The 18,629-nt window shown below is 43.3% G+C and overlaps 1 protein-coding gene across 1 annotated transcript in view; it reads right to left on the minus strand.

The window, feature by feature from the left end:
• Positions 1–18,629, minus strand: part of TDRD10 (tudor domain containing 10) — a 53,233-nt gene that overhangs the window by 12,093 nt on the left and 22,511 nt on the right. The window contains 2 exon segments of the mRNA NM_001246198.2: positions 17,131–17,287; positions 17,894–17,964. Of these exon segments, the coding sequence (NP_001233127.2) occupies positions 17,131–17,287; positions 17,894–17,964 (228 nt within the window).

Below are 18,629 nucleotides of genomic sequence, written 5' to 3' on the forward strand. Positions count from 1 at the left end.
CAGTAGGTTAAGGATCCGGCATTGCCATGAGCTGTGGTATAGGTGCAGACATGGCTAGGATCCCACATTGCTGGGGCTGTGGTGTAGGCCGGTGGCTATAGCTCCGATTGGACCCCTAGCCTGAGAAGCTCCATATGCCACAGGTGTGGCCCTAAAAAGACAAAAAAAAAAAAAGGACTTAAATCTAGGTGAATGGAGGAATCAGTGGTGGGACATCCATTCGACAGAATACCAGTCACCAATAAAAAAAGAATTGCTGATGGTGCGAGCACATGGATGAATCTTAACAACATGCTGCAGAGTGAAAGAAGTCAGACACAAAGAAGTGGAGATGGCAGGGTCCACTGACACACAACTCTAAAAAGGACAAATCTCATCTAAAGTAATGGCGAGCAGGAGTTCCCATCGTGGCACAGTGGTTAACGAATCCGACTAGGAACCATGAGGTTGCAGGTTCGATCCCTGGCCTTGCTCAGTGGGTTAAAGATACAGCATTGCTGTGCCTCTGGCATAGGGTGGCAGCTACAGTTCCGATTAGACCCCGAGCCTGGGAACCTCCACATGCCACGTGTGCGGACCTGAAAAGACAAAAATAAAATAAAAAGTAAATAGCTGCTGCTAAATCAAATTACTGAGAAAAAAAAAATTTTTTTTTTCTTTTTTTGGCCACCCCTCGGCATAAGGAGTTCCTGGGCTGGGGTCAGATCCGAGCTGCAGTTGCGACCTACATCACAGCTGTGGCAATGCCAGATCCTTAACCCACCATGCCAGGCCAGGGATTGAGCCTGTATCCCTGAGCTCCAGAGACACCACTGATCCCATTATGCCACGGCAGGAACTCCTAAGAAAAAATGTTTTAATTTCAATACTAAAAAATGTATGTATTATGATTGTTTTAATCCTTATACAACATTCTCCAGGAGTTAGCTGTTGCCTTTTGCCCCTTTCATTTAGTTGGATTTCCTTAAATCTCACTGAGTTTCCCCACACCCTCCAATGGCTCTTCCTAACACCTCTCCAATCAATTGTACACTTTTCTCCACACAGATGTCACCCTGGAGTCCCACACTGTCCTGCGTGTGTCCTGGGCGGTACACAATGAATGTTTTACCCTTTTGTCATCATCTGGGAAGTCTCGGGTCCCCTCCCTGGGCTGGATCTCTTGTTCCCAGATCCCCTCATTTTTTGGCTTATTGCTTCATTTTATTGGAGCACATTCTTCCATGGCTTTCTGAGAACAGGTACATGGGACACAGAAGGTTTCTGAGACCCTACATTCTCAAACAAGTTCTTATTGTACCCTCATTCTAGAGTAATTGAATTAAGAAGAGATTTGGGGTTGGGCATTATCTTTCTGCAAAATTCAATGACAGCATCCAATCCTATACCCTTCGATGTGGGCCTCTCTTTCTGAAGCATTACTGAATATTCTAGAATACTTCTATAATGTTTCCTGATGTCGGCTTTTATTTTCTCATTCATTATCCTGAGCACTCACTGGTCACTTTCAAGCTAAAAACTCATATCCTTCCCTCCTGGGAAATTCTGCCCTATCATTTGATACTTTCGCCCTCATGCTCACTTGAATTCTCCCTGCATGTTCATATTGTACCACTGAAGCTGAGCCTGTAATTTTATCTTTTCTCTATAACAATTTTTCTACAAAATATTTCAACTGATAAATTCTCTCCCCCAAAAACTATTATGATATTTGACAAAACTGTCAAAAACAACCATTTCAGGATTCTTGAAATTGACCAGAAGCATACAACAAAACGACAGTGTCAAAAAAAACGACAACAAACTACAGGCCCTTAGATAAGAACAACTGGAGACAGAAGTTTTTTTCAGCATGGAGCTTCTTCCACTCCCCACCTCTTGGCTCCTTTGTTCTACCAGGGTGAGCAAAGCTGTGAAAACAAGTAGCTTCAGGGGTGGTTGACTTTTCTGGAACCTGGAAACATCAGGAAGTAAGAAAGAATATGGGGAGTGCCCATCGTGGCTCAGCAGGAACAAACCCAACTAGTATCCATGAGGACTCAGCTTCGATCCCTGGCCTCACTCACTGGGTTCAGGATCTGGTGTTGCTGTGAGCTGTGGTGTTGGTCGCAGACTTGGCTTGGATCAGGCATCGCTGTGGCTGTGGTGGAGGCCTGCAGCTTTAGTTCTGATTTGATCCCTAGCCTGCGAACTTCCACATGTGGGTGCGCCCTTAAAAAAAAAAAAAAAAAAAAAAAAAGGCTAAATAAATACATAAATTCGTCATTTAAAAATACAGATTGGCAGTGTAGATCAAAAATATGACCCAACTATATGCTGTCTACAAAAAGTTAACTTCAAATATAATGATATACAGCAGAAATCGACAGAACACTGTAAATCAACTATGATAGAAAAAATACAAATCTTTAAAAAATTAAAAAAATATAATGATAGGAGTTCCCTATCATTGGCACGGCCAGAAACTACTCCAACTAGGAACCATGAGGCTTCGGGTTCAATCCCTGGCTTAGTTCAGTGGGTTAGGGATCTAGCATTGTTGTGAGCTGTGGTGTAGGTTGTAGTCGCAGCTCGGATCCCATGTTGCTGTGGCTGTGGGGTAGGCCGGCAGTTGGTATAGTGCCAATTGGACCCCTAGCCTGGGAACCTCCACATGCCGTGGGTACGGCCTTAAAAGAACACCCCCCACACACACACACGCACAATGATATAGTTAGGTTTAAAGTATAAAGATAAGAAGCTTGCAAATATTAATCAAAGGAAAGTAGACATGGCTATATTAATATAAAATAAACCTCAGAGTAAAGAGAATCACTAAGATGAAATCACAGGAATATTACGTAATTATAAAAACATCATTCCACCAAGAATACATAGTAACCATAAATGTATACCCATTAAACATGAGAGCCACAAAATACATAATGCAAAAACTAATAGAACTGAAAGGAGAACTACACAAATCCACAATTATAACTAGAGACTTCAACACCCCTCTCAACAACTGATAAAACAGCTACGCAGAAAATCAGCAAGGAACTTACCACCACCAGCAACCAACAGGATCCAACTGACATGTACAGGACATCCCTCGCAACAGCAGAATACACATCTTGACAAGCGCCCATGGAGTATATACCAAGACAGACTATATATACATCCTGGGCCATGAAATAAGTCTCAATATGTGTAAAGGGTTTCAAATAATATGAAGTATGCTACTAACCATAAAAGAATTAAATCAAAAAACCAACAATAGAAAATATGTGGAAACAGCCAAATATCTGGAAACCAAATTACACACTTCAAAAAACACCCATAAAATGAAGAAATCAAAAGGAAAATCAGAAAATATTTTGAACTGAATGAAAAGAAAACATACCAAAAATGAAAATGAAAAATACTCAAATTTGTGGAATGCAGGTAAAGTGTCAAAGAGAAATTTATAGCATTAAGAGACTACATTAGGAAATAAAAAAGGTTACAAATGAATGACCTCAGCTTTGACCCTAAGAGGGGACAGAAGCTAATTAAACCCCAAGAAAACAACGAAAAGGAACTAAGTGTAGAAATTAACGACATTGAAAAAATAAAACTAGAGAAAATCAATAAAACAAAGAGCTAGTTCTTTGAAAGGATCAGCAAAACTAATAAACATCCAGCAAGACTGAAAAAAGAGAGGACACAAATTACCAATATCAGGAACAAAACGGGATGTCACTACAGACCCTGCAGACATCAAAAGAATAACAAGGAGGAGTTCCCGACGTGGCGCAGTGGTTAACGAATCCGACTAGGAACCATGAGGTTGCGGGTTCAGTCCCTGCCCTTGCTCAGTGGGTTAAGGATCCGGCGTTGCCGTGAGCTGTGGTGTAGGTCGCAGACGCGGCTCGGATCCCGCATTGCTGTGGCTCTGGTGTAGGCCGGTGGCTACAGCTCCGATTCAACCCCTAGCCTGGGAATCTCCATATGCCGAGGGAGCGGCCCAAGAAATAGCAACAACAGCAACAACAACAACAACAGACAAAAAAGACAAAAAAAAAAAGACAAAAAAAAAAAAAAAAAAAGAATAACAAGGAAATACAAAGAACAATTCTACAAACGTGAATGTCAAACATGAAGTTTTTTGTCTGTTTTTGTCTTTTCTAGGGCTGCACTCATGGCATATGGAAGTTCCCAGGCTAGAGGTCTAATTGGAGCTATAGCCCCCAGCCTACACCACAGCCACACCAATGCCAGATCCGAACCGTGTCTGCGACCTACACCACAGCTCATGGCAAAGCTGGATCCTTAACCCACTGAGTGAGGCCAGGGATCGAACCTGCAACCTCATGGTTCCTAGTCGGATTCGTTAACCACTGAGCCACGACGGGAACTCCCAAATACGACGTTTCAAAACTTAGACAAAATGTACCACTTCCTCAAAAAACATAAACTATCAAAACTCACCCAAGCTGAAAGAGCTGATTTGAATAGCCCATTACTTCTGGAGACACTAAACTCTTAATTAAAAAGAACACCTTCAAGTCCAGATGCTTTCACTGGAGAATTCTACCAAACATTTAAAGAATTACGGAGTTCCCGTTGTGGCCCAGCGGTACGAACCTGACTAGTATCCATGAGGATGTAGCTCTAGATCCTTGGCCTTGCTCAGTGGGTTAAGAATTCAGTGTTGCTATGGGCTGCAGTGTAGGTCAAAGACACAGCTTGGATCTGACATTGCTGTGGCTGTGGTGTAGGCCGGCAGCTACAGCTCCAATTTGACCCCTAGCCCGAGAACCTCCATATGTCGTGGGTGCGGCCCTAAAAAGACAAACAATTAATAATAATAAATAAATAATCACTCAAAGAAAATGAAATATTTATGTGTAAATCTAAAAAAATATTATTAGGACTTGTATGCTGAAAACTGTACAAGGCTGATTAAAGAAACCAAAGACCTAAATATATGGAAATACATACTGTGTTCATGGATTGGACGAGCCAACATATAAACATATCAATTTTCTTCAAACTGACATACAGATCTTATGTAATTGCTATAAAATTCTAGTCACAATTTTGTAAGTATAGATAAAATCATTCTAAAATCTATATACAAAGGCAAAATAACTCAAACAGCTACAACACTGAAAAACCAAAAAGTAGGAGGAATCAGTCTACCCAATTTCAATACTTCTTACAGCTCCAGTAACTAAGGCTGTGGTAATTGGAGGAGGTACAGACATGCAGATCAACAGTACTGAGAATCCAGAAACGAACCCACATATATGCCCAGTTGAGTTTTGATAAAACTGCAAAAGCAATTTAAGAGTGGAAATATAACCTTTTCAACAACTGGTGCTGGAGAAACTGAACATCTATAGAAAAAATAAAACTCAATCTAAGTTTCAGAGTTTCCATAAAAATTAACTCAAAATGGAACATGGACTTTAAGATGTAAAATTTATAACTTAAAAAAAAAGTATGATAAAATCTTTGAGACCAAGGGCTGGCCAAAAAGTTCTTTTTTGTCTTTTTTTTTGCCATTTCTTGGGCCGCTCCTGCGGCATATGGAGATTCCCAGGCTAGGGGTCTAATCGGAGCTGCAGCCACCAGCCTATGCCAGAGCCACAGCAACGCGGGATCCGTGCCGCATCTGCGGCTTACACCATAGCTCATGGCAACACCGGATCGTTAACCCACTGAGCAAGGGCAGGGATCGAACCCGCAACCTCATGGTTCCTAGTCGAATTCGTTAACCACTGCGCCACGACGGGAACTCCATAGTTCTTAAGACTTGACAACAAAAACACCATCCATAAAAGGAAAAATAGGAAAAACTGATAAATTGGACTTCACTGAAATTTAAAACATGTTCTACCAAAACAAAAACAAAACAAAACAAAACCCTGTTAAGAGCATGAAAAAAATGAACTACAGAGTAGGAGAAAATATTTGCAAATCACATATCCAACAAAAGATTAGTTAGTACCCAGAATCCATAAAGAACTCTCAAAACTCAAAAAAAAAAAAAAAAAAAAAAAAAAAACAATCCAATTAGATAATGGGCAAAACAGGGAGTTCCCATCATGGTGCAGTGGAAAAGAATCTGACTAGGAACCATGAGGTTGCAGGTTCAATCCCTGGCCTTGCTCAGGGGGTTAAGGGTCAGGTGTTGCCGTGAGCTGTGGTGTGGGTTGCAGATGAGGCTCAGACCTGGTGTTGCTGTGGCTCTGGTGTAGCTGGCAGCAACAGCTCCGAGTGGACCTCTAGCTTGGGAATCTCCATATGCTGTGGGTGTGGCCCTAAAAAGACCAAAAAAAAAAAAGAAAGAAAATAAAAGAAAATGGGCAAAAGAAAGATATTTCACCAAAGAGGATATACAAATGATAAATAAGTACATGAAAAGATATTCAACATCATTAACATTAGGAGAGTGCAAATTAAAATCCTAATAAGATATTATTATATCAGAAGGCCAAGACAGAAAAGTGACAATACCAAATCTTAGAGGGGATGCAGAGAATGCCTCACACATCCCTGGGAGGCGTGTAAAACGGTAAAACCACTCTGAAAACAGTGGCTATTTCTTAGAGAGATAAACATGCAATGACTATACTACTCAGCAATTTTAATTTGGGCATTTATCCCAGAGAAACACAAACACACACACACACACAGTACACAAATGTTTACAGCAACTTTATGATAGTCTGAAACTAGAGACAATCTAGATTTCCTTCAATGAATAAATGGTTAAGCAAACTGTAGTACATCTACAACACAGAATACGACTCAGAATTAAAAAGGAAATCAGGAGTTCCCGTCGTGGCATAGTGGTTAATGAATCCGACTAGGAACCATGAGGTTTTGGGTTCGGTCCCTGCCCTTGCTAAGTGCGTTAACGATCCGGCGTTCCCATGAGCTGTGGTGTAGGTTGCAGACGCGGCTCGGATCCCGTGTTGCTGTGGCTCTGGCATAGGCCGGTGGCTAGAGCTCGGATTAGACCCCTAGCCTGGGAACCTCCATATGCCACAGGAAATAGCAACAACAACAACAAAAAAAGACAAAAACAAAAACAAAAAAAAAAAGGAAATCAACTACTGGCATGTGCAACAACACCTGGATCAATCTCCAAAAAATCACATGGAGTGAAAGAAAGCCAATCCCCAAAGGTTACATACTATGTTATCCCATTTATATAATAATCTTGAAATTAAAGAGATAGAGAACAGATTCGTTATTCCAGGGATTAAGGTGGGGATGAGGATGGGAGGGAGGTGGGTGTAGTGATATGGCTACAAAAAGGCAACAGGATTATTTGTGGCCCTGATGGAAAGGCCATGCATCTTGACTGTATCAATGTCAATATCCTGGTTGGGAAATTGTTACCACTGCAGGGAACTGGGTAAAGGGTACAGGGGATCTCTGTTTTGCTTTTTTCCTTTTGCTTTATGACGGAATGCATGTGAATCTGTAATTATCTCAAAAAGAAAAGTTTAACTGAAAGAAAAAAAAGTTTTCATCTCACCAGTCGCATAAAAGCAGGCAGAGAGCCACTGACCAAAGTTCACTGACCCCCTTCCTGGTTAGTTGTATTATTGCACTTATGTAAGTTATAGCTCTTCTCCCAGTTTTTGGCTTGAATTTAGCTTCCTTTATATTCTCTTTCAAAGAAAATAAGTTCATAATTTTAATTCATCCACCCATCCTTTTTTTTTTTTCCCCTCAGTTAACTCTTTATGCCTTAACAAATCTTATCTGACTCTTGAGGTCATAAAGATATTCTAAATTTTCTCCTACAAGTTTTAAAGTTTTGTCTTTCCCATTTTAGACTGGTCTACCTAGAGTTTATTTTTCGGCATGAGACAAGACAGGGATACGATTTCACATTTTACTACATGAATAAGCAATGGTCCAGATTCAATAACTGAAGTGTCCATCCTTTCGCCAGAGATGTACAAACAACTCCACCAGAAGAGCCAGTAGTTCTGCATCTGCATGAGCCTCTTTGGGGGGCTCCCTACTGTATTTTACTGGTCAAACCGTCTTCTCCTAGGTCAATACTACAACATCTCCTTGTAGGGCAAGGTCTCCCATCTTTATTTTCAGGAAGAAATGCCTTAAATATTTATTGCCTTTTGGTCTTCCATATAAATTTTAGAATCAGCCTGCCTCATTCCTGAGAAAACCTGTGGGAATTTTTATTGGAATTATCCAGAATCAATAGATCAATTTGGAGAGAATGACTCTTCGATAGCTCTTATTCTGTCTTCTTGTCCATGAATATGAAAGTTTTCCTATTTAAGACTAAAGGAGTCCCCTGGTGTTTCAGCAGGTTAAGGATCTAGCCTTGTCCACTGCGGTGGTTCAGGTTGTTGCTGTGGTGTGGGTTCGATCCCAGGCCCAGGAACTTTTGCATGCTGTAGGTGAAGTCAAAAAAAAAAAAAAAAAAAAAAAAAAATCCTTACAGACTTCCTTTTTTGTTTTGGAGGTTTTTTGGGGTTGTTTTTTGGTGAGGGGGTGCTTTTCTCAGCTGCACCTGGGGCATGCCTGTTCCAGGACTAGCAGTCAAATCCATGCCACAGCAGTGACAATGTTGGATCCTTAACCTACTGAGCCACCAGGGAATTCCCAGACTTTCAATAAAGCTCAATTATTTCCTCCAGGCAGGTGATGCTCTTATTATTATTTTTGTTGTTTATTCACAGAAAATATAAATAAAACTGATTTCTTATATACCTGATATATATATCCAGCTACCTTGTTAAATAAACTATTTCTAATAATTTATATATTAAGTTTTTCCATGTAGAGAAACCTCATCTATAAATAATGACAATTTTGTTTTTCCTGTTCCAATATTTATGCCTGTGACTTAAATTTCCTTGTCTTAATAGACAAAACTGGAACAGGTATATCCTTGTCTTATTCTTTTTTTTTTTTTTTTTTTTTTTTTTTTTAGGGCTGCACCTGCAACACATGGCAGTCAGTTCCCAGGCTACTGCTGAGCCACAACACGAACTATCTTGTTCCTATTTTTAAAGAGAATGCTTATGTTTTTCTACTAAAATAGTATTTTTCTGAGTTCCCATTGTGGTTCAAAGGGTTAGAATCCAACTAGTATCTATGAGGATGGGGGTTCAATCCCTGGCTCTACTCAGTGGGTTGAGGATCCAGTGCTGCCACAATCTATGGCATAGGTCGCAGATGAGGCTGGGACCTGGCATTGTTGTGGCTGTGGTGTGGGTCAGCAGTAGCAGCTGCGATTCAACCCCTAGCCCGGGAACTTTCATATGCTGCAGGTACAGCCCTAAAAAGAAAAAAAAAATTAAAATAGTATTTTCTATAGAGTTTGGTAAGAATAACCTTCTATTTCTAAATGCTGAGAATCTCTATTTTTAAATTATAAATTAGTGCTCAATTTTATCAAATGCTTTTGCTGTCTATTTAAGATGATCATATGGTTTTCATTCTTTAATCTGCTAATGTAATAAAAGATTTATTATTTTTCTAATATTAAAGAACTTTTGCATTTTTTGGAAAAAAAAAAACAAATTCTCATGACATACTTCCTTCATTAGCCAACATGGATTTAATTTTGCCAATATTTTGTATAGAAACACTGCATGTATATTCATGACTGAAACCAGCCTGCAATTTTCCTCTCTTAGGCTCTCCTGTCTAATCTCAGAATATCAGGGTTACACTGGCTTCATACAAAGAACTAGAGAGTATCTCTCTTACTCTTTAGAATAATTTACGTAAATAGTGGAGTTTTCTGTTCCTTGAGAATTCGGTAAAATTTGTCTATAAAACAATCTGGGCTTGGTGTTTTCTTTATAAGAAGATTCTAAACTTTGATTCAACTGCTTTACAGTTATAGGACTACCAGAGTCTTATATTAGTTTTGAAAATGATATACTTTAAGAAGTGTGTCCATGCCATTAGCTGTGGTGTAGGTCGCAGATACGGCTTGGATCCAGCATTGCTGTGGCTGTGGTATAGGCTGGAAGCTACAGCTCTGATTCAACCCCTAGCCTGGGAACCTCCGTGTGCCAAGAGTGTGGCCCTAAAGAGACAAAAAAAAAAAGTAGTATGTCCATTTCCTCTAAGTTTTCAAATTTATTATTACCACATTAGCTTATGTTTTAATATGTTTCATCTATAGTTAGTGATATTTTTTATAACTAATGTTGATTTATGCCTTTTTAATCATTCCAAAGGCTTTTCTATTTCATTAATCTCTTTAAAGAATGACGTTTTGACTTTACTATCCCTTCTACTGCAGCTTTGTTTTTATGCTTCTTGTTTCCTCTCCAGCTTTACTGAGATAGAACTGACATGTAACTGTAGATTTATCTACAAAATCTTAAATTTTAAAAAGCTTTGTTTTGGAGTTCCCTTCGTGGCTGAGCGGTTAATGAACCTGACTAGGATCCATGAGGATGGAGGTTCAATGCCTGGCCTCGCTCAGTGGGTTAAGGATCTGGCGTTGCCGTGAACTGCGTTGTAGGCCGCAGATGCAGCTTGGATCCCATGTTGCTGTGGCTGTGGTATAGGCTGGCAGCTGTAGCTCTGATTAGACCCCTAGCCTTGGAATTTCCAAATGCCGCAGGTGAAGTCCTAAAAAAAAAAAAAAAACTTGTTTTAAAATTTTTGTCTGTTTCTTTAAAAAAAAATTTTTTTTTTTTTTTGTCTTTCTAGGGCCGCACCCACAGCATATAGAGGTTGCCAGGCTAGGGGTCGAATCAGAGCTATAGCCACCGGCCTTTGCCAGAGCCACAGCAATGTGGGATCCAAGCCACATCTACCACCTACACCACAGCTCACGGCAACGCCAGATCCTTAACCCACTGAGCAAGGCCAGGGATCGAACCCGAAACCTCATGGTTCCTAGTCGGATTCATTAACCACTGAGCCACGACGGGAACTCCTAAAATTTTATTATAGTAGATTTACAATGTTCTGTCAATTTCTGCTATACAGCAAAGCAACCTAGTCATACATATATATTCTTTTTCTCATACTATCTCCCATCATGTTCTAGCACGAGTGACTGGATGTAGCTCCCTGTGCTGTACAGCAGGACCTCACTGCTGATAAATGTGAGGTTTAAATGTAAATGTGATAGTTTGTATCTACTAACCCCAAACTCCCAGTCCACCCCACTTCCTCCCTCCTTCCCCTTGGCAACCACAAGTCTGTTCTGTGTTGTCTGTTCCTTACTTGGGTTTTTTTTCTTTTTTTAATTATTATTAAAGTGTAGTTGATTTGCAATGTTTTGTCAAGTTCTATTGCACAACAAAGTGACCCAATCGCACTCATTTTTCCCTGTGCTGTACAGAAGGATCCCATTGCCCATCCGGTCCAAATGTAACAGTGTGCATCCCCCAAACCCCCAAAATGCCCATCCCTCCCACTCCCTCTCCTTTCCCCCCAGGAACCCCAAGTCTGCTCTTCTTGGCCATGCTCTGTTTCTGTTTTTTTGTTTGCTTATTTTTAGATAGGATTATCTGTTCCACATTTTAGATTCCACAAGTAAGTGATATCATATGGTATGTATCCTTCTCTTTGCGACTTACTTCACTTAGCATGAGAATCTCTAGTTCCATCCATGTTGCTACAAATGGCATTAGTTTGTCCTTTTTTATGGATGAGTAATATTCCATTGTATATATGTACCACATCAGGGCCACACCCGCAGTATATGGAGGTTCCAAGGCTAGGGGTCGAATCAGAGCTGTTGTCGCCGCCCTACACCACAGACACAGCAATGCAGGATCCGAGCCGAGAGAGTGACCTCCACCGTGGCTCATGGCAATGCCAGATCCTTAACCCACTGAGCGAGGCCAGGGATCAAACTCGCAACCTCATGGTTCCTAGTCAGATTTGTTTCCACTGTGCCATGACGGGAACTCCATGTACCACATCGTAATTCATTCATCTGTCAATGGACATTTAGGTCGTTTCCATGTCTTCGCTATTATGAATAGTGCTGCTATGAACACAAGGGTGCATGTGTCTTTTTCAATGAAAGTTTTGTCCAGATACATGCCCAGCAGTGGAACTGCCGGATCATATGGTAGCTCTATACTTAGTTTCCTGAGGTACCTCCATACTGTTGGACTTCCCGTGTGGCTCTCAGCAGTCCTTTTTTCTTTTTTGGCCACTCCACAGCATATGGAGCTCCCTGGCCAGAGATCAGATCTGAGCTGCAGCTGCAACCTAAATGGCAGCTGCGCCTATGTTGATCCTTTAACCCACTGCACCAGGCCAGGAGTTGAACCCGTGACATGGCACTGCTGGGCTGCACACCCACACTGTGGTGCCACTGTGCTAACTCCTTTTATTTTTTTATCTACTTATTCAATCAACTCTTAAGCTCATTAATTTTCACCCTATCTTCTTTGCTCATTTAAGTGTTCAACATTACACACTTCCTTGTAAGTATTGCTTTCGTTGCACCTACAACTTTTTTGGGGGAGGGGGCACACACACATATGGCATATGGAAGGTCTCAGGCCAAGGATTGAATCTGAGCCACAGCTGTGATCTGTGCCACAGCTGTAGCAACTTGGATGCTTAACCCACTGCACAGCGGCAGGGGGGATCAAGCTGCTCCAGAAACACAACGCCAGATCCTTAACCCATCCCACTACAGTGGGAACTCCCCCACTACTTCTGATGAGGGAATTTTCCTTACTGTTCAGCTCTAAGTACTTTTAAATTTCTTTCTTCTTTGACACTTGTGTTGTTTACTTAGGAATGCATTTTTAAATTTCCACATGTATGGGGATTAGGGTTCATCTTTTGGTGACTTATTTCCGATGTAAAAGCATTAGGGATTTTCCTGAGAATCCCTATCCATCCCAAAAGGAAGAAGGAGAGCCCCTGAACACTCTTTCCTAGTATCTGGTTCTGGCATGAAAGTACACGCTCATCCCTAACAAGCCCAAATCTGGACAAAATACACGAACTAACCATTTCTGGCACAGGCTAATAATAGCGGATAGCAGAGGGCAATTTGCCTGAGAAAAGGAAAGCACAGGCAGTAAGTCCACATTTACTCTGGCCTCTTGCCTGAGGGCATTTTCCCAAACCACAGCAAAAGCAAGCAGAGCTTGGGAGGTCAGTGGCAGACTCCCTGGGCAGAAGAAACAGAGTGTGCATGTCCGGAATTTGCGAGACAGGGTACCAGACAGGAAGGAGCCTCAGAAAGGCCCCAGAAATCTAGGGGCTGAGCCCGGGTCCTTGGCTGAATCCTAGGCTGCCCACATGCAAGGCAAGCTCTGGGAGGCCTTGAAGAGAAGAGCCGCTACAGGAGGCAGGGGAGAGGGAGCTGAGAGAGGAAGGCAGGTATCAAAGGTCTCATGGTGTTGGGAAAACAACGGCGCTGTGACCCAGCCAGAGTGCAGAGAACCTGGGAAGCGCCCTGAGACCCTCACCCTAGAAGGCCAGGTCTTAGGAAAAGGATGGTGCCCAAGAACCACGGCTCATACTCAAGTATACCAATCCCAACAAAGAAAACCAACACTAGTAAGATCGAAAAACCAGCTAGCGATTTCATTTTTGCTAGAAAAAAAGAATCAACAGTATACAAAGAACATAACATAGAGTCTCTACAATCAACAACCGCAATATCCAACACACGACAAAAAGTACTATATTTGGGAGTTCTCTTGTGGCGCAGTGGGGTAAGGATCCAGTGCTGTCACTGAAATGGCTCAGGCTACTGCTGTGGCTCCAGTTCAGTCCCTGGCCTGGGAACTTCCCTATGCTATGCCCCCCCCCCCCGAAAAAAAGTATTTATTTATTTATTTTTGCTTTTTGGGCTGCACCTGCAGTACCTGGAAGTTCCCAGGCTACAGGTTGAGTTGGAGCTAGAGCTGCAAGCTTATGTCAAAGCCATGGGATCCAAGCCATGTCTGCGACCTACACCACAGCTCATGGCAATGCCAGATCCTTAACCCAGTGAGCAAGGGCAGGGATTGAACCCATATCCTAATGGATACTAGTCACATTTGTTTCTGCAGCGCCACAACAGGAACTCCCCAAAAGCACTATATTTGTAAGAAGCAAGGAGGCAAATATGAATAGAAGCAGAGCCACAAATGACCTAGGTGTTGGAATTAGCAGAAGATGATGGTTTTACAGCTACAGTAAGTACATTAAAGAACCTGGAAGAAAAGATTAAATCAGTGAAAAGAAGAGTTCAGCTGAGAAATGGGGGGAAGAAAGAACCAAAAGGAAGTTGAAAACTACACTATCTAAAAAGAAAAATGTATTAGACGGGCTTAATAGCAGATTGCACATAACAACAGGAAAGATCAGAATTCCCAAAACAGGTCAGTTCAGAAGAATAGGAGAGCTGTGGCCATAGCTACACTGAGAGCAGTTAGCAACCTGGTGTCAATGTCTTTAGCGGCTCAGAGGGCAGCTTCCTTCAGAAGAGGTAGAGGGCTGGGTTCAACTGGAAGAGGGATTTTGCAAGATCTGGCCCAGTGAGCTAAGGAAATTAAGGACATTGAACAAGCTAGTTATACAGCTATGGAATCTAAGCTAAGAAGGAAGGTGAGGAGTTCCCGTCGTGGCTCAGTGGTTAACGAATCCGACTAGGAACCATGAGGTTGCGGATTCGATCCCTGTCCTTGCTCAGTGGGTTAAGGATCTGGCGTTGCCGTGAGCTGTGGTGTAGGCTGCAGACGCAGCTCGGATCCCGCGTTGCTGTGGCTGTGGCATAGGCCGGTGGCTACAGCTCCAATTAGACCCCTAGCCTGAGCAGCCCAAGAAATGGCAAAAAGACAAAAAAAAAAAAAGGAAGGCGAGCGGGTAAAGCGGGTGCTGAATAGAGAAGGAATGGTGGGGGCAATGGATATCAGGTCCTCGTGTGTCTAATAGTTAGACGGCGGGGGCTTCAGAGCCTTGCTAAACTCAAAATAGGGTCCTAGGACCAGTAGCACCAGCACCAACCTGGCACGTGTGCAAATTCTCAGGCCCGGCCCCAGACACACTCAATCGCACCTCTGCGGTGGGGATCAGCAAGCTGTTTTACAAGCTCTTCAGTGGTTCTGACGCTGTTGAAGTTTGAGAACTGCTCTTCTGGAGCAAGAGAGCTGCAAAGAAGGGGAGGGGCAGAGGGGGATGCCCGAAATGAGCACTTAGGCCATGCTCAGCTACGAGCAAGGGGAATGGCAAACTGTGACTGAGAGCAGGAAAGATCATTAAAGATGAGCAGTGGAGGAAATAAGGGGCCAGATGCTCAGATCATCCACAGGAACAGTGACTTTAAGTGATAATAAGAGAGAAAGACAGTGAGTCAAAAGCTGAAGTTACAGGTTAATAAGGGGCATGACAGTGGGAATAAGAGGCTGATGACTGCAACCAAGGTCAGTACAGGAGTTCCCGTCATGGTGCAGCGGAAACAAATCCAACTAGGAACCATGAGGTTGCGGGTTCGATCCCTGACCTCGCTCAGTGGGTTAAGGATCCGGCGTTGCCATGAGCTGTGGTATAGGTCGCAGACGTGGCTCGGATCTGGCATGGCTGTGGCTGTGGTGTAGGCTGGCGGCTGTAGCTCCGACTAGACCCCTAGCCTGGGAACCTCTATATGCCGTGGGTGCAGCCCTGAAAAGACCAAAAAAAAAAAAAAAAAAAAAAAAAAAAGGTCAGTACAGAGTATAATGGGACAGCCCACCCTTCCAAGGGGTAGAGTTTAATGAGAAAGGACAAAAAATAGTTTGGCATTAGCAAGGGGAGTCACCTCTGACAATGTCGCGGTGATTCCAATCTACCTCTCAGCTCCCGTCTGCAACTTCTCCAGCACTGCTGATCTTGTTAGGCTGACCTTGTGGACCGTGTTAACCCAAGGCCAACAGGCAAGTCCCCCTTTCCCTACTAACAGATGCCTGCGATTAGCAACAATATGCCTACTTGAAAAGCTACATTTTCCAGCCTCCTTTGCCTGGAAGGTCAGGAGTTGCAGTTCCCAACAAGCACAACTGTGCTCTGGCTTCTGGGAAGGCACCTTTTAAGAGGATGCAGGCTCTTTACTCTCTGCCTCCCCCTTCTTGGCTGGAGCCCTCATAATGTCACCGAGTTCCTGCCCCAACCTGGGACACCCTACCTCCTCCATGGTTCTACTGGAAAGAAAAACAGGTAATTTAAGTCCCTGTCATTCAGATTTCCTCCGCCAGGCAGCCAGGTCCATCCCTAATAATTCAGGCTCTGAAGTGGGATCCTATGCCCTGGCACTACCCTACCATTAAATCCCCCTCTTCCCAAACCTCCTATTCATCTTCCTGCCAGGAAGGACCAGATTTTATTTCCCTTTTACCTTACTGACCCTCGCACCAGCAACCGGAACAAGGCTGTGCAAACAACAGATACCCAATTAATGTTTGCTACATTAAACAAGTAAAAACCTCCATTTCAATAACCCAGGTTGAAAAAGCCCCTGAATGCAATGAGATCCTGCTGTGTAGCACTGGGAACTATATCTAGTCACTTACGATGAAGCATGATAATGTGAGAAAAGAAGAATGTATATGTGTGTGACTGGGTCACCCTGCTATGCAGTAAAAAATTGACAGAACACTGTAAACCAGCTGTAATGGAAAAAATAAAAATCATTAAAATAAAAGACTAAGGAGAAAAAAAAAAAAAAAAAAAAAGCCCTGAATGAATTGCCTAATAGTAACCCCTTTTTGTCCTTGCCAAGAAAACAGCCTTCCTTCCATTTCAAAATTCCAAGTTTTTGGAGTTCTTGCCATGGCTCAGCGGAAACGAATCTGACGAGCACCCCTGACGACACAGGATCAACCCCTGGCCTCGCTCAGTGGGTTAAGGATCCGGCACTGCTGTGGCTGTGGTGTAGGCCGACAGCTGCAGCTCCAGTCAGACCCCTAGCCTGGGAACCTCCACATGCTACGGGTGCGGCCCTAAAATGACCAAAAAAAAGTTCCAAGTTTTCTGTACCAACCTTCCTCTCGACTGTTAAAGGTCATAAAAGTTTCCTAAGTTCATCCTAGCCCCTGCTTTATCCACACTAAGACGGGACAGAAGGAGGAGAAAACAGAAAGCAAAATGGGCCAAGCTCTGAAGAGTGAACACAGAGCGACCCAGAGCGTGGAGAAGCCAGGGACCTACCGGCAGCTCCTGGGGCCGCTCAGCCACATCAGGGGACTTCTTGGGAGATCTTCTGTTTGAATTCACGTATAGTTTTCGTTTATGGAAGAGCCTCCCATTCAGCTCCTGGATCGCAAGGGCCACTTTCTGCATGGAGCCCAGATCCACAAATGCGAAGCTACAGAGGAAGGAGAGGGCAGCTCTGAGCCCAGCTGGGAACAGAGCTGCAGCAGGGCACCGAGCCCCCACCTAGAAGATTCTTCTCTCCCCTCTGTGAGGACAGAAGGAGGCCACACGGGTGTCTAGACTTGAGCTGGGATGGGCAGTAGGAGAGCCTGCCCTGGTGACACACTGACCCTGTTGCCAGATATACCATATGGCACAGCTTTGGGCTGCCCTCAGAGCACTCCCCACAGAAGTCCAAAGCCCTTTTATTGCCTTGAAAATAAGAAAGGGGAAACATGAGTAGGTTGATTTGCAGGTCAACTAAAGCTGAGAGAGGTCCAGTAACTTGCTCTGAGTCAGAAAACAGAGCAAGGACATTATCAAAAGTAAGCCCCCGTCTCTGGATTTTTAAACCACGGCTGTATGGATAAGGCGGTATGAGCTACCGAGTCAGAGCCTTAAATGTGGAAAGGGGGTTTCCCAAAAGTCCCTCTGCCAAGTGGCAGTAGGTGTGGCGTTGGGAGCTGCTGAGCTAGTCTGTGACACCAGCGCAGCAGCGAAACGGACAAAGAGGAAAGGAGTTGCTTCCTAAAGAAAACAAAGGAAGAACGGTCATTACCATTTGCAGCCATTCTGGATTTTGTGGACGTGAAGAGGGTTGAAGTCCTTCAGAAGGCACCGAATTTCCTCCTATAATGGCAGGGTTTTAGAGAGAGAGAGAGAAGGCTTCAAAACTTACAATCAGTTCGCCAGGTGTCATATGCCCAACCAGCTAATCTGTAATCAACCTGAACACATACCTAATGAGAACCTATTGTGTGCCCCGTATGCCAGGTTTTGTGCACAGGGATGCAAAACAGAGGCAAGAAAGCCCCGCCTTCAGTTGAAGCTCAACAGACATGTGGGGCACCGACCAGACAATCATGTAAACTGACCATTTCAGCAGAGGGTGCTCAGGTCCGTGATGAGGAAGTAGAGACGCACCCAGGAGCACACAGTATGGGGCTCCCACCCAGGTTTGGAGAGAAAAGAAGTGGTCAGGGTGGGCTCCCAGGAGGAAGTGACTTTTAATTTATTAGGTATCTAGGCTACCTCCCTTTCATCGCTACCTAGGCGGGGAAGCTTGCTTTAACCAAATCTACAGTGCGAGGCCAACTGCCCCTGCTGACTCAGTCCTGTAGTCATGGCAATCTTCCTTCATTTCTCTCCTCGCCCATTTAACCGAGGCTACATACCAGCCTTGTGCTGATTGTTACAGGAGATACGGATTTGAGCTGGACATAAGCCTTGCACTCAAGGAGCTTATAGTTTAGAGGGGATATACAGGCGTGATCCATCTAAATGACAGGGCGAAG

The sequence above is a fragment of the Sus scrofa genome, chromosome 4 (genome assembly GCF_000003025.6).
Source record: "Sus scrofa isolate TJ Tabasco breed Duroc chromosome 4, Sscrofa11.1, whole genome shotgun sequence".
In the NCBI taxonomy this organism is placed as follows: domain Eukaryota; kingdom Metazoa; phylum Chordata; class Mammalia; order Artiodactyla; family Suidae; genus Sus; species Sus scrofa.